The following is a 20,800-nucleotide window of genomic DNA, read 5'->3' on the forward strand; positions in this document are numbered from 1 at the left end:
ATATAATATATTTGCATATGTACATGCCTTTATCTAGAGCTCTATAAATGCCCTTTTCCTCCCAGCTCTTTCCTCTATTTCCCTTGATTCTCCTTGAGTTGTCAGCAGTTTGAAACCACTAGCTGCTCTTTGGGAGAAAGATGAGACTGACGGTTCTATTCTTTGTTCTGCTGCAGTAAGTGCTTCAAGTCCTTTTTTTCAGCAAGCCAGTTTGCCTTATCTGCATATTGTAGGTTGTTAAAGGACCTTCTGCCAATCCTAACGTCACACTCTTCCTACAGTCCAGCTTCTTGCAATATTTGCTCTGCATAGAGATTGAATGAGTATGGTAAAAGGATACAGGATACAATCTTGATGCACACCTTTCCCGACTTCAAGTCACTTTGTTCTATTCAAATGACTGCCTCTTGTTCTGTGTACAAGGTCCGAGTGGTACAAATATGCATTCTAGAATTACCATTCTCCATTCTTTGAAAAATAGTACATAATTTGTTATAATCTACATAATCAGATGCATCTGCATTGTCAATAAAACATAAATCAACATCTTTCTGGTATTCTCTGCTTTCTGGTATTCTTTGCTTTTAGTTATAATCCATCAGATTTCAGCAATATGATCCTTTGTTCCATGTCCTCATGTGAATCTGGCTTGAATTTCTGGCAGTTGCCTGTATTGCTGCAATAATATTAAAATTAATTTCACTAAATTTTACTTTTGTGTAATACTATGATGTTGTTTGCTAGGTTCACTATTCTGCTGGATTACTTTTCTGTGGAATAGGCACTGATATGGATCTCTTCCAGTAAGTCAGCCGGGTCGGCCTGTCAGTTCCAAATTTTTGTCATAGATAGTGAACACTTCCAGTGTGGCATCTGCTTGTTGAAACTTCTCAGTTGGTATTCCATCAATTCCTGAAGACTTTTTTTTCCTCTAATGCATTCAATGTAGCTTAGTCTTCTTCCTGAAATACCATTGGTTCTTGATCATATACTACTTTCTGATATGGATGAAAGAGCCCTGGTGGCATAATGATTACATGTTGGGCTGCTAACTGCAATGTCCAACAAGTTTGCAACCACCTGGGGAGAAAGACGGGACTTCTACTCCCATTAAGAGGTAGTGTATCAGAGACTCACAGGAGCAGTTCTACCCTGTCTCACAGAGTTGCTGTGAGTTGACATTCCTTTGATGGCCATGGTGGTTATTGTGGTTATGCAGTGGATTTTTAACCACAGGGTCAGCCGTTTGAAATCACCAGCTGCTCTTTGGGAGCAAGATGAGGCTTTCTACTCCCAGACAGAAGAGTTACAGTCTCAGAAATGCATGTGGGCAGTTGTAACTCTGCCATACAGGGTTGCTTTGAGTTAGAATTGACTTGATTCTAGTGAGTTATTTATTTTTCATATGGGTGAATGTTGACCAATTTTCTTGGTACAGTGACTCTATTCGTCCCATCTTCTTTTGATGCTTCTGACATCATTTAATATTTGTCTATAGAATCCTCCGGTCTTTCAACTCACAGCTTGGATTTTTCTTCAGTTCCTTCAGCTTGAGAAATGCTGAATGCTCTTGCGTTTTGTTTTTTTTTAACCCTAGGTCTTTGTGCATTTCTTTCCTTTTTTTTTTGCTTAAGCTTCTCTTTGAATTTCTCTGTTCATTCTTATGTCATAGTTTCTTCCAATCGTTTTGGCCACTGTGTTCAAGAACAAGTTTCAGAGTGTCTTTTGACATCCATTTTGGTTGTTTCTTTCTTGTTCATTTTTTAAAATGACCCCTTGCTTTCTTCATTTTTGACTTCCTTGATCCCACAGATCCCTTGGTCTGGTCATTAGCATTTGATGCATGACTTTCTTCAACTCCACAGCTGTAAGTTGAGCTATAATTCAATGCCACATCCTTGGGCAAGTTTATAGGCTGTTACTCATTTAGAGACTGTGTCCGTGTCACAAGAGAAGAACATGAATGTTCCTGATAACAAATTATTTCCCTAGTGATCATGGGAGGTGATGAAGTAAGTTTAGTTGGGGTATGTTTTTTTACAATATGAAGAAAGAAAACAGATATAATCTATTTGATGGTGTGCTGAGAAAGAAATAAATTTCTAGGCAGCTCTTCTTGAAACTTGGCCTGACAAGATGTTTCTGGTCATGTTGTTAAGGAGTATTGCTTATACTCTGCTATAAATTAAAGCACACATCCTTCCCAAAGGATAAATTTATAAGATTTTCAAAGCGGAACTTATAATAATAGTAACCAGATAAGGGGTTTCGAGAAATGTAAGCTCTGTCCTTAAACTGAATCAAGTTTGTCCTTGATTTATCTAGTTTTTTAATGCATGATTTTGTTTGCCTGATAATTTTAGAGACTGGTTAACATAACAAGGTGATTATTATTAATTAATAAAGAGTTGAAAATGTGCTAGATGTCACACCACATCTCCATCTGTGTCCACATTAGTATTTGTTTCTCCCTGTCACCAATATCTATAATGTCTCTCTCTCTCAATTTATCCTTTTAATTGTATCGGCCTTGAAAATTCAATGTTTTAAATAATTCATGTGTGTAATGTTAAGAAATAGAAAGCCAAGTGTAACAAACCATTTGAGATTTTTCTAAATTTTATCATTCTCTAACAAGAATCTAGTCGTTGTTCCTCAGGTCCAAAAGTTTGTCGGGGTGTGCTTACACAGACTACAGTTAGGCATTAAGTCCCTTCACCTTTACCACCCGTGACTAAAGCTTCTTGTTGGCACCTGTGATTTCCAAAGTGGTGTTTTCAGGTTGCTGCTCAGTAAGAAGTCAGTTATGGCCATGACAGATAAGATTTGAGAGGGCTGCTTACAAAGACCTAACTTCAGATGCAAAGTTCTTTCCTGGATTTGTTGTTGTTGTTGTTGTTGTTTTAAATTAAATAATCATTTTATTAGGGGCTCATACAACTCATCACAATCTGTACATACGTCATTTATGTCCAGCACATTAGTACATATGTTGACTTCATCATTCTCACAACACCCGCTTTCCACTTGAGCCCTTGGTGTCAGCTCATTTTCCCCCCTCCCTCCCCATTCCCCTCTCCCCCTGAATCCTTGATAATTTATAAATTATTATTATTATTTTATCATATCTTACCCCAGACAACGTCTCCCTCACCCACTTCTCCACTGTCCGTCCCCCAGGGAGGAGGCCATATGTAGACCTTGTCATCTGTTCCCCCTTTCTCCCTCTCCTTCCCTCCACCCTCCTGATATCGCCACTTCTCCACTGGTCCTGGGGAATCATTATTTTTTTATGTGGTAGGCTTCCTTGAGGAGCCTAGATGGCTCAGTAGGTTAAGTATTGGGCTGCTCTCTGCAAAGTTAGCAGTTCAAATCCACATCTGCTCTGTGGGAAAAAGTTGGGGCTATCTGTGTCTGTCCAATAGGGTTGTTATGAGTTCAAATCAACTTGATAGCAGTGGAAGGCGTCTGTGGCTTTTCTAAATGGGAAAAGTGCTTGCTAGCTCACCAAAAGGCTGGTGATTCAAGATCCTCCAGTGGTAACTGGAAAGAAAGGTTTGGCAATCAACTTCTGAAAAACCAGCCCTTAAAAACTCTGTTGACCAATAATTGTTTCTCTAATCTTTTCTGATCCTGACTTGTAGTAACTGCTAACTGCCCAAGTAAATTCCCTTAATTGTGAAAAAAAACAAACAAACCCCAAAAAACCCCAAACCAAAACTTGGTTGAGCACCTTGCTATCAGACAGAAAGCACTGAAAAGTTGATATGACTGAGGCAGTTAGGCTAAGATGTACCACCTTATCATTTGATCTCCCCTTTGACCCATTGTATGTTTGTTCCTGTTTGTAATATTTTCTGCTTTCTTTGCAATTGGGGTTTTTCTCTGTTTTATTTTGTCATTGTTGTTGAAAATTTTTGTGTCAGCTGATTTTGTTTTATACATAGGGGAGATTGTGGGGATAGGGGAGAGGGCTAACAACGAGTACAAGAAAGAAGAGCATGTTCTAAAATGGGTTGTCGTGATGATTCTCAATATGATTGAACCATTGGTTTGTGTGACATGTGAATTATATGCCAACAGCCACAACAACATAACTCCCTACCAAATGAAGTTTGCATCAGGCCTCCATAGGGTTTCCATGAGTTGGGGTTGACTTAACAGTAACTGGTAGTCTTTAGGCCAAGTCATTGATATTTGCTTCCCCTTCTTAATAATATGTTTCTCAGAGGAGGAAACAGAGTTTCAGAGAGATTATGTTAATTGCCCATTGTCCCCAGTTACACAACTATAAAGTAACAAAGCTCAGGTTCAAATGCAGGCAGGTCTGCCTGTCAAAGTGGTGTACCAACCCAATGGGCTTTGACTGGTTGAGCCTCTACAGGCAAACAGTTCCCAGGAACATTTTATGCCAGTTCCAGAACTACAGGTAGTGCCAAAATGCATTTTCATCTTAAGGGTCTCTGCTGCTCTGTAAGACATACTGTAGGTAGGGTCTTTTACATAGTTCATGGCGTCCTTTGCAAAGTGAAAATGCTGAGTCCCTTGTTAAAACTTTCTAAGAATTTCCTGATGATGACAGCAGAGCATAAGCTAAGTGAGGCATCTCACATGCTCACGGAGCTGGTCCTCATGGCAAGGAATGCAGACACACTGAGTGGGTTCTGGGCCAGGCTGCCTATTACATTCCTGTTTGGGGAGTGGGACGGAGTTTGGGAATATCTTGTGAGCAGCTCCCCTTCTCCAAAGGTCTTCTCCAGTTCATGGAAAATTAAGATATAAGTACCAGAGATTTCAAGTGTCCCAGGCTCAAAACAAAACGTATTGCCAAAGAGTTAATTCTGACTCACAGTGACCTTGTAGAATGTAGGGCAAAATAGAATTGCCCCTTTGGATTTCTGAGGCTGTAAATCTTTTTTAAAAAATTAATTGAACAGTTTGATTGGTATATAATTCACAAATCATAAATTCATTAGTTCAATCATCTTATGAAGAGTTGTACAATCATCACTACAGTCAATTTTAGAAAAGTTTATTCCTTCTTGTAGTCATTATTATTAGCTCCCTATTCCCCCTGAACTTCCTTTGCCATACCCTCAAGAAACCATTAATTCAATTATTGTCTCTGTAATTTTCCTATTCTGGATTTCATATACTGAAAAGCATTTAAGAAAACACTAACAACAATAACAAAGTAAAACAGAGAAAAACCTCAAATGAAAAGAGAGCAGAAAATATTAAAAACTAGAACAAATTTAAAATGCATAAAAAGTAAGATCAAATGATAAGGTTCCAAATTGTAACCTAACTGCATCTGCAAGAATCCACTTTCTAATGCATTCTACATGATGAGGTTGCAAATCTTTATCGGAGCAGAATGCCTCATCTTTCTCCCTGGAGCTAGCTAGTCATTGTCTACAGCCAAAATCCAAATACCCAACCCTGTTGTTGTTGTTGAGTCCATTTCAGCTTGTGGTGACCCCTGCATTGCAGACTAGAACTAAGTGCCCTAGGATTTCTTCACCATCGTCTTTAGAGAAGCGGATCGACAGGCCTTTCTTCTAAGGTGTGGCTGCATGAGTCTCAACCATCAACCTTTCTGTTAGCCTCCTAGAGCAACGTAGTCCTCAAAAGCTGGTCCATTGATTTTGTCTGGTTTTGATGACGTTTTTATTTATTTATTTGGTTTTTACCTCTTTGCTATGAAGTAAAAGAGATCAGGACATGGTCATTAATATCTCTACATAGTGCATATTTGCTTTTGTTTATAAAGTTAAATTTATCCAGCATAATGAATTGTCCTTTGTCATGTTATGATATTAGAATGTAATTTCTTATAAAGTGCTAATGATGGTAGACAGTAGTTGTTTTTAAAAGTAATTTTCCACCAGAAAGTGTGACCATCCCTCAGTCACGTTGGCATTGGAATAGAATCTTATTTTGCACCCAGCATCTCACAGCTGTGCTCAGGGACGCATGGAATTAAGGAGAAAAAATCGAAAAACAACACCACCAAACAAAGAGGACTTATTTAGGCACCAGAAAAGAGGGATAAAACCTACTCCGATGACAATGAGATGTAGAAAAAAATCAAAATCATTAAAAATGACACCGAGTGTTGGTTTACATTCAAGAACAACAACAATAACAAAAACAGAGGCAAGCATTTGATCCTGATGAGTAATTCAGATTTTTATCAGGTTTATGATTCTTAAAGGAAAGACTTATCCTATTCAATTTTTTTGGTTTGTATTCAATATGGTGTACTTTCTTCCTGAATTGCTAATTAACAAAAGTCTAAGCAAAAGTCTGTCAATATCTAAATCCAACTTGAATTGTACTCGGGAAATAGCCCTTTAAAGCGTTGGCTCCGGAATTGACTGTCCAAGTGTGAGACTTTCCTCCGCATTTCTGTTGCTGATGGCAGGCGAGCCTTGATGCAGCCCTCCAGGAAGCATTCTGCCCACTTTCCTTTAGGTGTTAACGTGGTTTCTGCCATCGTGCCCTAGGGCATTGCTGAGAAAGCAATAAAGAATCTTCTGGTCATTCAAAAATAAAATAAACTAAAAGTAATTTTCACTGGTCAAATAAGAAGTTGGACATTACGAGACATGATTCCCATGATTTTCTGGAAAAATGTAAACATAGAAATTCACGTATGCAAGGTAAAGAAGAACAGAGTCGTGTGGTGGGAGGAGGTGACACACAAGACCTGACTCCTTAATCTTACGTGATCTATTGGGTGGCCTCGTTCTGCTCTCAGAGTCCTGCCTTTGGCTCTAGTCTGAGGGGACTGGAGTAGAGGGTCGACTAGCCCTTTCCAGCTTCACCGTTCTTCAACCGCTCTCACCGGATATATATCGCATCGCTAAACAGCAGTGAGGGTTTGCCTTGAAGACCTAATGTGTCCCACTTCTGTGATTCATGGAGCAAGACAGTGGAGGCAATTTAAGGAAACCCGAAAACAGAATAGCCGCAAAAGCAACCCAACAGCTGCAGAATCGATGCTGAGACAAGCCCATCTGAAAATGTACTATGGTATGTCATAATGTCGGGATATGAATAGGAAAGCTCTATTTTTAAGTCCCATTGACTGAGTCACTTTATGTTTGCAGAACAGGCAGTGAACATCTGCTCATTAAAATTTTTCCTCTTTATTCATTCCTTTATATTTCACCATTCACCAAAATTTTAGAATGTTTATTTACTTAGTAACTTTTGCGTTCTCCATTAAATCCACAATGCCATTTTGAGAAGGAAGCTCACAGATTACTTATTGGATGCATTAAAAAATAAGATAAAATGATTTGCCATTTTAGTATAGTTTCTTAGTTCCTGCCTTGCACATCATAAGTATTCAGTAAACAGTAGATAAAATAATTTATGGATGTATGTATGGATTGTGATGAGAATTGTACGAGCCCCAATAAAATAATTAAAAAATAAAATAAAATAATTTTCGTAAAAATGTACTTGCATCGTGATTTTTGTCACACTACAAACATAGCTACCAATTGTTCTCTTTTTCCCCAAAGCTAAATTTGCCAGGGGGTCTTTTGCATAGCTACTGTACTTTGCTTTGTGCCTCTGGAATTGTCAAAACAAACAACGTCCTCTCAGGAACTCTGCTCCAGGATCACGGTCAAAATGTTTTACAACGATAATGCCAAACGCCCATGGAACAGCTGGGCTGCTACGCTGCCTGGGTCAGTTTCCTTCTTTCTTTTTGGCCCAATCCTGTGATTCATCATTCTGCTTTTAGAATACTTGCCTATTTTTAAAACCAGTCAAAGAAGGCAGCCACTGTTTAAGAGTAAACACACCACGCATCAACTTCGGGTAGCTTTGTAAGCAGCTTCGCAAGCCCTGCGATTTCTGGCTGGCTGGGATGCCAGCGAAACCAGATGGCATCAAGGCGTGAACTACAGGGCTGGCTCTCAGACTTGCTCGTCTCCTGACATCTGCCTTTGGTTTCCTTGTTTCCACTGCCATTTCCTGCTTGAGTTAATCCCACTTGATCCCTGCTTTGACAAAAGTCTTACTTTTATTTTGCTGTCTCTCTAAATCACCCCACACATGTTACATTTCTATGTTAATAAATTATACTTTCATTTTAGCTCAAGGAATCCTGTCCAAAGGCTTTATTTATCTGCAAAAAAAAATATTGGTCTGGGGTCACATGTCTGTGCCTCCAGATCAGGGTTACCCCAAATGGGCCCTACCTCCCCTTGGGAGGTGCTGTAATGATGCAGGGGTCTGCAAAAGTAGATACCTACCCTTCATCCTGGATTATGGGCTATAATACGAAAAATTTCAATGGTCAGTGTTGGGGTGCTAAGTAATTTTTTTGTTTTGTTTTTTCTGACAAGGATGAAAGAGGTCAAATAAGTTGGGGAACCTGTGCTCCCCGTGGTGATCTGCTTGCTTCTGAAGGACAGCAGCCTTGAACCCTATGGAGCACTTCGGCTCTGCACACATGGGGCCACCCGGAGTAGGAATCAAACGGACAGCAATTAAAAACACCACCACCATAGGCTGTGATGACACATCATTATCTAGATTTCTAGAATGGGCCTTATTAATGCTCAATCATACCAGGTATATTTACTATTAAGATAGAGTAGCTAGTACTATGGTAAAAAAGCAAAAATAACAACAGCAACAACAACAAAACACCACCCAAACAAACAAGTCCCCCCACCCCCCAAAAAAACCACCAACAACCAAGGGTTACGTTTCTTTCCTACTAGTAAGGCGGAAGAAGCGTGACTTCCTAGGGAGCTGGAGGGATTAAGTCTCCGGAAATCTTGAGTTCCATTGCTGGCTGTCGCCGAGATGTCTAAAATGCTCAGTTTACTGCAGTACGTTGCAGAAATGATTTCTCTTTCCAAAGTGTCTGTTCACTTATAATTGCTAGGATTGGGATGCCTGTGCCAAATCAATCGGGCCTGGAACCCCCTGAGCTAAAATAATCCTGATGTCTAGATTATTAAAATGATACTGAAGCAAATTAAAAGTGCCCCAGACAAAAGCCGGTTTTAGGATCAATGGTGCCAATTGAATCTATCTGTCTCTAATCCAGTCCTTGACTGTGGCTAATTAAATGACTGTGGATTTTACAACTACAGTAATTGACAGAATTACTCACCTCTTCTGAGGATCCTTGGTAGCGTGATGGTTGAGTGCACAGTTGCCAACCATAAAGGTTTCGGCAATTCAAACCCACCATCGACTCTACAGGAGACAGACTTGGGAATCTGCTTCCATGAAGATTTCAGGCCAGGAAACCTATGGGCCTGTGCTGCTCTGCCACACGGAGTAGCTTTGGGCCAGAAGGTGCTGAGAACACCTGACACCATCAACAACAGTCTGGGTAGGAAGAGTGCATTGAGAGGCCCTGTGGATTGCAGCTTGAGTTTGCTCCCAAGGCGATTCTCCAGCCTGTGAAAGATTTCTGCCCTGCTTTCCCTGGGACACTAAATAAACAGTGGCAGCAGACACTCTCTGGCACAAGTACAAGTAGGCAATGGATTCAGATTTGGTGATGTGTTGTCATTTTCTTCAGCTACTTTTAGATGAGAACATTATTATATTAGTTTGGGTAAAATATACCCAGGGTTACTACGTGTTGTAGCTCTTGAGCTGTTTGGCTAAGGTTAATACTGTCTTCATCTGAATGACCTGTCTGGTGATTATCATTGTCTCCAAAGAAATGCAATCACTAAGAAGCCAAGAGCCCCTTGCTTATTGTATTTTATTAGCAAGTTGTGGCAGAAAGGAGGTACTTGTTTCCGCATTAGGTATGGTCTGTTTCCCTTCCTCTAGTTCAGTTAGCTGTTTGTTTGTTTTAAGATGTTTCATTACGACTCGGTGGAGGGTTTCAAGGGAAGACCATCAGGCTTACATTCAACAATTCATACACATGTTGTCTTGACACATCCATTGCCATCTCATCAATGCCATCGCTCATGCCGCTGTCTCCCTGTGTTTGGGTTTCCCTTCTGCCTTCTTTCCTGACCCTGCCAACTCTGTCATTGACTACAGATTGCCCTTCTGTTCTTGAGTGGTTAATTCTTCTGTCACAGAGGTGACTTTATTTCCAGACCTGCAGGGTGACTAATTAAGGGCCACTGTCTCAGGGGTCTCACCTGTCTCTGTCTAACAGTTAGCATGGTCTCTTTTATGATTTTACCAATTAGCTTTTACAAATGAATGTGATTATGGTGGTGAGAAGACGAACCTCATGATCTCCTCTTTATTTATTAAAATATAAAATATATTTTAAAAAATATTCTTTTAGCTTGTATTTTAGTCTTATTAGCTAGAGTCATATGTACTGGACAAAGCGAGACTAGAAATGGATGTACCTGGAACTTTTCAGAGTCATATTCGGCCTAGAGGGATAGGGATTCTGAAGGCAAGGGGCTGCTATCTGGCACCAGAGCTGGGCTAGTGGCGTGCTCTAGAAGAGCTATGAGCGTGACATGGACTTCTCTGAGGCTTCATCTGATGCTTCTGAGAAATGTATTTTTGATCCGACAACAAACACTTTTGTACTGCTGGTCAATTTTCTTACTCAAGAGGCCTCAGTAATAGTGGCTGAGGAACAGAGTGGCAAAGGGCTATGGATTCTGCCTGTGGTTGGAAATGCTGCCTGATACCTTCAGAGTCGTTGCCTGCTACCCTTTCCAATAGGGAATGAGGCTCTGGTTTCTTGCCTATTGGTGTCGGTTTGTGGTAAGATCAGAGAGCAAAACCACCAAAGCTTCCCATGCTTGAAGTCATTTAGAATAGGACTAACAGTTTGATTTTTTTCACTCATATGATGTTTCTGTCCCATTGAGCTTGTTTGGGTCGCCACATTAGCACCTTGTTAAAGCACTTTTCTGCATACCATATTCTTTTGTTTTGGCTGAAGTAGGAATACTGAAAGACAAGTAGTCCCTCTCACTAGAGAGCTATCAGACTAAACATTTGAGGACTTTGACATTTATTTGCAGGTTGAGTAAGCTCGCCATGTTTCTCATTGTACTGAAAATGAAACATAATGTCCTCTCCCTTCTCTCTATCCTCAACTGAAGTGATAAAAATGACTGAAATGATAAATTGAGTATCTAGTTATGAGAGTCCAAGGATAGGGACAGCAGGACAATTGTCATGAGAGGAAGGTCTCCCCAGTGAAGAGTTATTTTCTTTTCATTTTAGATGATGCGCCTGCTGAAGACACCATTCCTCCGGCCTTTCCAGAACTAGACCAGCAGCTACAGGTAAGGATTTATTTAAAGTCTTTCTTTTTACCACCTCAGTTTCACAAAGTATAGTGACCTGAGAAGTGATTAACACACAATAGTCCTCAAGGTCTGCATTTTCCAGACCTCCAAGGTCTTTGGGTGGTACAAACACTTCATGCGTTCAATTAACCTATTTCCCAAAAGCAACCATCGAAAACCCTTTGGACCACAGAATGACTCTGATACATTTGGATGTCTATGAGTTGAAATCAACAATGTCAACTGTGTGGTTGATTTAAAGTCAGGTTGAAGTCATTATGGAACATTCCGGGATGTCAAGAACATACAGTGCAAACTAATTCCTACTTTTAGGAAGTTCTGGAGCACCTTTAATCCCTGCTTTTTAGTGTGGATGCTTCTGGCCTGGTGTGGTTTGGCCCTGATTTGGGGTAATAATCTAGCAAGAAACTCTGCAGAGGAAACTTGTCATGATTGCCAAGACTTCTGATTCATTTTATTTTCTTCACTCTCGTCCCCTCCCGCTGACAGCTTTTACTGGAAGATAATTATTTATAGCTAAAACTTCTGAAAACTGATTTGACCCATGAGAAAAAATATTTTTGCGTACATCATTTATGGATGGTCTATTAAAAGATACCCCATTTTTAGCATACAGAATGTTTTGAAAGGATTGATTTATGACATTTTAATTTTATTTAGGTGATATATGATGATTACTGACAAAGATGGCTTTGGGAAGAAGTTGAGCTTAAGATACCTGGATTCTGGCCTTGGGTCAGCTGTTCACAAGAGTACGTAACTGTGATCACCTTTAGTTGAGTCCAGTAGAGAGCGGTCTTCAATCCCATGTACAGACATTTGTTTTGCTCACCACCTCTTCCCCCTAAGAAACTCTTGGGGATGGTCTGGAATCTCCAGTGTCTAACAAGGCTTGAGATGACTTATTATCTTACACGGAATAGCTGTTTCCATTTTTGGGCATTCTTGGTGTCCCGATGACTTTTGAGTTTGGAACTCTTGATGCTTAATAGTTTTTGATAGGCCTGTCACGAATCAAGAATGAGCCTCTATGCAACCTAAGATGGTACTCCTTGGGTTCGTGCCAGCTATTATCATTCAGTAAAGATTTGGAATAGGTCCGGTTTGAAAAGCTACTGCCCCCCTGTTGAGCAGACCTCTAAAAATCAAGCCAGTAAAATTCTGGTTACGTGGCCTCGTGGCCTCAATTAGTTCTCATTCTCCTCTATAGCAGACCTGGATCTTCTCATAGCTCTCCAGCAGGAAATCTGTCCGCCAAGCCATGTAGATTTGTAGGAGGTAGCATCTTGGGCGTAACAATCAGAGAACATGCTTGGATTCTAACAAAAAGGCTGCAGGTTGAGTTGACCCCTTTCCCCAAAGGTGCCTTGGAAGAAGGACCGGATGATTTACTCCTGAAAAATCAGCCACTGAAAACTTATGAATCAGGGTGATAGTCTAGAGAGACCCCAATCTCAATGGGAATAATAGTCCATAAAGCTAATGTTCTACTTCCTATTTAAGGGAGTAGTGACTAGGGTCTTGAAAGCTTGTGAGTGACCATCTAAGGTAGAACTATTGACCTCTCCTCTTCCAACGAAAGAAGATTGAAGATGCCTGAAATTAATTAGTCTAGTGGGCCGTGAGGCTCCATGAGTCCAGATACCACTCTAACTGCTCTGAAAAGGATCACATCAGAAAATCCTTGATAGAGTGGGGGGAAAATATGCAGCAAAATTCAAAATCATGATAAAAGACTAGGCTATCTGGTCAGCTAGAGACTGGTAGAATCCCTGACACTATGACCCCTAGTCTCTCTCCAGGTCTGGGACAACACTCAGCCCATGTTTTCGGCCAAGCCATAGACAGATCTATGAAACAAACAATAATACTGGGGGAGGTATGTGATTTTTTTGAATACTCAACCAATTGAGATCAAAAGCGTAACATTTCCCAAAGACATAGTTTAGGAGGGTTGCGGAAGTAAGAGAAATGGAAACAGGAACCCTAGAAGGAAGTGGGATAAGTGATATTATGTTCTGGGAACTGCAATCAGGGAGACAAAACACAATGGTATGAATTGTTGCACGGGAAACCAGTTTGTTCTGCAACACCTCACCCTAAAAAGTGAAAAAAGAAAAAGAAAAGAAAATGCTGTGGAGCATAGCTTTACTCTGGCACACGTGGGGCCAACTTGATGGCCAACTTTGTGTGTGTGTGTGTGTGTGTGTGTGTGTGTTTGCTTTCCCTAGGAAATGGTGGAGGGACTTTATATTGATCTCTACAAAGCTCTCCGAGGATGGCTCTGTTCTCCACCAACATTTCCTTTTCAGCTATTAGCCAGGCAGGTCCTGCAGGTCAGCTCTTTCACTTTCTTCTACCTTACTATATCCCTCCATCGCTCCTCTTTTCTCTGTGGAGAACAAGCCCTCTCTCCCTCATCTTTGCCTCGGTGTGCTCACAAGATGCGCAGTGTTCTTGCAGAGGTCTGTCCTCACAACAGTGGCTACATGTGTCCTGTTGCTGGGGGAGTTGAGGATTAGGAAAATTAAATATCTATTTTTCCTCACTGACATTTTCCCCTTTAGTTTACTGTCACCACACATCCATTTTATTGTCATGAAGATGAGAGGAAAACAAGAGAATGAAACAGTAACATAATATTTAGGTTTTAGTTCTCTTGTCAAATTATGAATATTCAATTCCATCTTTTTGTATTAATGAAAATATTTCCCCCACTTTGGGGAATGCCAATGGTCTTCCAAACTTGTGGGCCATTCACCACTGGATTCATAGCACCCCTGGTAATTGTCCAGATAAATTTTCTGTTAGAGTTTCACTATAGCTATATGAATTTTTTGGTTTTAATGCTATTTGATACGTATCATACATCAAGTCTATTTAATTTTTTAATCTGGTGAAACAAATCTATTAGCATTACCCTGGCTCCTTATACGTTTGACAATTGAAAGGAAGGTTTTTAGCTAATGGCGTCATTAAGTCCTACCCCCCAATAGTTTTATTGATTTAAAATTCACATATCCACGGGCAGTATAAGATACAAAAATAACAACAATAATATGTATTTGATCAAGCATTCATGAGGGCGGGAGGGTGGAATAGGGAGGGAAAAAGGAGGAACTGATAGCAAGGGCTCAAGTAGAAAGAAAATGTTCTGGCATTTTGATGGCAACAGATGTGGAGGAAGGTTTAATACAATTGAATGATGGATTGTTACAAGATTTTTAAGAGCCCCTCCCAATTAAATGATTACTGTAATAAAAAACAAAAATAAAATTCACATATCTATTTCCATAGTTAAGTTGCTTTTTAAAAAGAGTTGTATATACACCATCACAATCAGTCCTGGTGCACCTTCCCATGTTCATTATTTGCTCCTCAGTTTCCCTCACCAGCCCAACCATCCCATCCCCAATAAGAGATTGTTTCTCTGTATCCTCTCTTTCTGTGCTTCACAAACTGAGAAACATAACAGAAACATAAAAAAAACTAGAAAACTAAATGGAGAAAGAAGAGACCACCAGCAATATTAAGATAAGCAAGAGACAGCATTTCTGTTCTGGAACAAAGAAAATATAGTTAAAATCAGAACAAATTCAGGTTGGGTCAAGAGGGAGGGCAACTGATCAGGTATTATATTAGACTGTAGTGCCATCCACTGCAATCAAGTTTACAATAATCTGTCTGTTATTAAAGCTGTCCAAGTCCCTGGACTGTGGCCAGAGGGGATCTGCCACAGAGGGGGAGGTTGATTTCCCACTGTCCTCCGTAGCCTTCTATAAATGTCGTGCTCACTTTTTACGTTCTGAAACCTTTCCTTAATCATATTTGGATTTTGTTATCATCATCTTCGGATCATACAGGCTAGTGCTTCTTCCACGTGGACTTAATTGACACCTCACTTAGATGGTTATTTGTTTGAATACAAGCCTTTAAGACCTCAGACACTATTCCGATTGTTAGCTGGGCACCATCTGCTCTCTTCCCTACATGTGCTGTAGAGCCATGTCTCCAGTGATTACTTCATGAAGGCGAGTATCAAACAGGATCATGTCATAATTTAAAACATTTATTTCCCTTTAAAATATAGTTTTGCTCCCTCTACATATAACCTCCTCCCTGGGGGACGGACAACAGAAAAGTGGGTGAAGGGAGACATCAGACAGTGCAAGATATGACAAAATAATGATTTATAAATTATCAAGGGTTCATGAGGGAGGGAGGGGAAAAATGAGGAGCTGATGCCAGGGGCTTAGGTGGAGAGCAAATATTTTGAGAATGATGAGGGCAATGAATGTACAAATATGCTTTACACAATTGATGTAGGTATGGATTGTGATAAGAGTTGTATGAGCCCCTAATAAAATGATTTATATATAAATATATTTGCTTCACCACTTCATGAACAGAGAGAAAAGTACCAACAGCACAGTACAAAAGGGTTTAATTAAATACTAGCTTGTTGGGCCAAAGGTATGTTTGGAAGTGTTATAAACACTTAACAATTGCCAAACCACTGAGTTAGGGTTGCCTCTGTGGAAGGCTGTTTCCTGTTGTCTTTATTCTACAATCCAGGGTACGAGTGACTTGAAAACAAGCCAGTGAACATCGAATGGGAAATTGAACCCAGAAAATGACAGCTAAACGCAGATTCTTAGCAAGTGTAAGCATTCAAATTTAAGATATTCTGTAGGAGGAAGTCTCTGTGTTGAAAGCAATGGAAATGTTTTATGTACAAAGGGCACAATCTATTCCAAGGAGCAGGTTGGCTTTACAGTCAACGTCATGAGCTTTCATCATACAGTCACAGCTCTTGGAATTTTATCCACTGTTACTGCTCTCTATGGAAGAATAAAAGCTAGGTCATAAAGGCCTACAAAGCACCTTGTAGTTGACACTATTTTCATGAGGATTGAACAGACTCTGAATCTCTCTATTAAAATTACCTGGTGAAAAAGTGATGATGCCACATGACTATTGTCTGCCCCACTCTCTGCATAACCTCTGCTTTAAATCTGATCAATGCAGATTGAATGCCCACTGGGCAATGCGTTTTTTTCTCCACTTGGCATGATCTCATATGATCCTTGCAAAAATTATGTAAGCCAGGTGTCTCGTCTCCACTTTGCAGAAAAGAAACCTGCGGTCAGAGTTTGGACTAAACACATTGCTATTTCAGAGTAGGATTGTAGACCAGGTCACTGATTCAAAATTTAGAGAAAGCTCCTTCCCTCACATATTTGGTGGCATTGATGGGCGGCATAAATTACCTTGGTAGCAATGAAGACATCCGCTGCCTCATTCACAAGATTGCCATAATAATGTTATCAAGCAACCTTGTGAAATCTATTCCAAATCATGACACCCCTGGCATATTCTTTTGTGTATTTGTGGTTTATGAGATGCAGCTATAAAGTATCTATTTGGTAGATACTCTTTCGAAAATTTGACCCCCAAGATTTTTCCTTTGCTTTGCCAAGAATGTGGACATGTTTGAGCCTGTAATCCATGATGCTTCTATTTTCACAGAAGCCAAAAAAAGCCTTGTGTAAGAATAGCAGTGACAGACATTTCTGTTGATGTCTCTATTAATGCTAAATGTTGGGCAAGAGCACTCAGGGTAAGGTAGGTATTAAAGTGAGCGTCTCTTTATAACGTTCATCTGTGGGCTTTGGCCCTAGCCCAGGGAGGTGGGGTTGGAAGGTTGATTCCTTTTCTGGGACTGGGGCTCTAAATCCTACATACCCATCAGAGGCACTGTTTAGGCAGAACTAATTTAGACCATGCAGTCAGAAGAAGGAGATCCAATTCTATTTTCACTTCTAAGAACAGATGAAAGATCAGTACTTTTCTTTAGGCCTCAGTTTCCTTCTGAGATGACTGGCCCTGCTTTCCCATGTTAATAGTCCTGCGACTTAGGCCAGGCCCGAGCATATCTCACAGCCTAACCATATTAAGTTTGGTGGTGGTACATGTGTGGGGCGGTCTGGTCTGCGGACTTACCTAAAGACAATCCCAAACTGTGCTATCATGCCACTCTAATAGCATGTCAGTGAGCAGCATGATTTTGTAATGAGGTAGCATACATGCTCACCAGGAGATGGTCGTAAACTTTCTAGCAGAAATGACAATAACTGAAAGGTGAGCACTGGCATTAGGTTGGCCTAGTTTTGAATTTCTCCACAGCTAGTGACCTTGTAAACTTGTCACTTATTCTCTGTTTCTGTTACTTGATGTTAAGTTGGCTTTAGCTCATGATGACCCTTATAAATTGAATTGTACTCCCCTCAAATAATGTTGTAAATCCAGCCTCTGTAGCTCCTAGCAGGTTTCACCCTGTCAGTTCTGATCCTGGTGACCTTACGCAGAACAGAAAAAAATGCTACACCGTCCTGTGCCATCCTAATAATTAATTGCTGCTGTGGTCGAGCCCATTGCTGAAGTTACTATGTCTACCCATCTCATTTAGGGTCTTCCTGATTTTTATCTACCTTCTACCAAACATGATGCCCTTGTTCAGGGAGTGGTCCCTTCTGATGACGTCTCCAAAGTCCACGAGAGGAAGCTTTGCCATTTCACATCATAGGAATGTTCTGGCCGTACTTCTTCCAGGGAAATTTTGCGCATTCACCGTATATTGAATATTCTTTGCCAGCCACATAATACAAAAACATCAATTCTTCTTCAGTTTTCCTTATTAACTGTTTGGCTTTTATATGCATAAAAGGTGATTGTAAATACCTTGTCTTGGAACAGGCACACTTTAGTCTTCAAAGGGATATCTTTACTATTTAATACTTTAAAGAGAAATTTTACAGTACAATGTTGTTGGATTTTTTGATGGCTACTTCCATGAGTGTTGATTGTGGGTCCAAGGAAAATGAATTCCTTGACATCTTCAATCTTTTCTTGTTGTTTATTGATCCAGTATGAAGATTTTTGTTTTCTTTATGTGGAGGTATAATCTATACTGAAGGCTGTAATCTTTGATCTTCATCAGTAAGTACTTCACGTCTTCTTTACCTTCAGCAAGCAAGATTGTGTCATCTGCATATCACAGGTTGTTGATGAGGATTCCTCCAATCCTGATGCTATATTCTTTGTAGCTTCAAGCCGCTCATGTTATTTATCCATTACACATGTGGAAGGAGCCCTGCCTGAAGCACAAGGTGTGAGAGCACAGGGCTGTGCTTCGTGTTCTTCTGTGGTGCACAGGGTGGACTGGAGAAATAAATCCATGGACACACATGGGTGTATAAGGGAGAGGTTTACATACAAGAGCGATTGAACATTGAGAAAACATCAGAGCCCAGTCCAAATCAAGTCCATGAGTCTGATAGTAGCCCATATTTCCGATATCCATCTATAAAGTCCTCTTCAGACTCATGAAACACATGCAATGACGCCCAATGCAGAAGATCACAGGCCAGTGGGTAGAAAGTTTTTGGATCCAGTGTCATTGGAAACATTTCAGCACTGGCAGGGGTCTCTCTGTGGCTTCTCCGGCTTCCAAGGTCTGGTTGCATCTATGTGGCTTGTCTTCTGCAGTGTCTCCCAGGGAGTAGCAGAGAGAGAGAGAGGTGTCTGCCGCCTCCAAGGAGGAAGTGCCAGATTTCCCAGAATTCTCAGGGGAAGGCCATACTCACAGAAGTCTCATTGGCTATCTCCAGATTGACAGCCTAGACTCCACCCCTACACTCTTAATCCTTAAATTGACACCAGATTAGGTAACTACCAGAGCACCTAACAGCATACATATTGAATAAGTATGGTGGAAGTTTATAGCACTGGCACACCCATTTTCTGATTTTATACTGTTTTGTGTAAAATCTTGCTATATCTGAATGTCTGCCTCTTGGTATATGTACAGGTTTTGCTCGAGCACATGTAAGTGTTCTGGAATTCCTATTATTTGCAATGTTATCCATGGTTTGTTAAGATGCACATAGTAGATAGCCTTTGTGTAGTCAGTAAAACACAGCCAAACATCTTCCTGGTATTCTTTGCTTTCAGCCAACATTCACCTGACAACCATGGTTATACCTCTTGTTCCATATCCTCTTCTGAATCTGGCTTGAATTTCTGGCAGTTCCTCACCAATGTTCTGCTGCGGCTGATTTTGAAATTATCTCCAGCAAAATTTTATTTTGTTATAGAAATGATATTGTTGACAATTCTTATGTTCTGTTGGATCACCTTTCTTTGGAATGGCTTTCTTCTAGTCAGTTGGCCAGGTAGCTCTCTTCCAAATTTCTTCTCATAGACCATTGAGCAGTTCCAGCATTGCATCAGTTTGTTGAAACATCTAAATTGATAATTTGTCAATGCATGTAGCCTTGAATTTTACCAGTGCCTTCCATGCAGCTTGGATTTCCTCCTACATATCGAGAGATTCTTGATCATGTGTTGCTTCATGAAATGGTTGAATGTTCATTCTTTTTGGCACAGTGAATGTGTTTCCCTTTTATCATATTCAGATGCTTCCCTCATCATTCAATATTTTACCCTAGAATCATTCAATGTTACAACTCAAGGCTTGAATTCTTTATTTTGGTTTGATAAATGTCAATCATGTTTTTTCCTTTTGGGTTTCTAACCACAGATCTTTGTATATTTCATTATAACACATTACTTTGTTTTCCTGAACCTGTAAACATTTTTTTCAGTTCCTTTATGTCATCATTTCTTCTATTTCCTTTAGCAACTTTATGTTCAGTATCAAGTTTCAGAATCTTTCTGATATCCATTTTGGTCTTTTCTTACTTTGCTGTCTTTTTTTTTATGACCTTTTACTTTCTTTATGCATGTTATCCTTGATGTTGTACCACAACTCCTAACCTCTATGCCTGCAGTTATAGTCACATGTAGGAATGGGTGTTAATGAGATAGGATTAGTGTAGGATGTGTCTTCAATAGACCTCTTTTGAGATTAAAAAAATTAAACAAGTGAGAGATGGAAAAAGAAATATCAAGCCACGTGAAGATTGCTAAGAGGTGGAAACTCAGACACCAGGACCTTCCTCCAGAGCTGACAGGAAGAGAAAGCCTTTCCCTAGAACCCTGAATTTGAACTTGTAGCCTCTTAAATTGTGAGAAAGTAAATTTCTGTTTGTTAAAGTATCCACTGGTGTTTTTGTTATCACAGCTCTAGATAACCAAGACAGGAAGCTCCCTTCTGCAGAACAGGAGGCATGACTGTCTGCTCTGGTGCCATCTCTATGCTTTTTGATAAGTTTAAACTCATCGTTGATGCTTTTCTGTCAGTCCATCTCATGGAGCTTTTCTGACCTGCGAAGTCTCACTTTTCTCAACCCTAAAGTGGAGTTAATAATGCCTGCCTCAAAGCCGTGTTGTGGCCATTAACTGTGATAACGAGTAAATGTAGCACTAAAACAAAAAGCCACACCAATTGTCATAACGTTGATTCTGATTCATGACCATGCCACAGAGTAGAGCTGAAATCCAAAGGATTTTCAAGGTTGTGACCTCTAAGAAGTCTTTCTTCCGAG

The 20,800-nt window shown here is 40.1% G+C and overlaps 1 protein-coding gene and 1 pseudogene across 1 annotated transcript in view; one reads left to right on the forward strand and one right to left on the reverse strand.

The window, feature by feature from the left end:
- Nucleotides 1-1,197, reverse strand: part of LOC105979559 — a 3,105-nt pseudogene extending 1,908 nt beyond the window's left edge.
- MAP3K7CL (MAP3K7 C-terminal like) overlaps nt 1-20,800 on the forward strand; it is a 73,177-nt gene that overhangs the window by 28,246 nt on the left and 24,131 nt on the right. The window contains exon 4 of the mRNA XM_004713097.2: nt 11,206-11,267. Within this exon, the coding sequence (XP_004713154.2) occupies nt 11,206-11,267 (62 nt within the window). The remainder of the gene's footprint in view (nt 1-11,205; nt 11,268-20,800) is intronic.

The sequence above is a fragment of the Echinops telfairi genome, unplaced genomic scaffold (assembly GCF_000313985.2).
Source record: "Echinops telfairi isolate 266 unplaced genomic scaffold, ASM31398v2 ScPeMD7_7469;HRSCAF=8507_0, whole genome shotgun sequence".
NCBI lineage: Eukaryota > Metazoa > Chordata > Mammalia > Afrosoricida > Tenrecidae > Echinops > Echinops telfairi.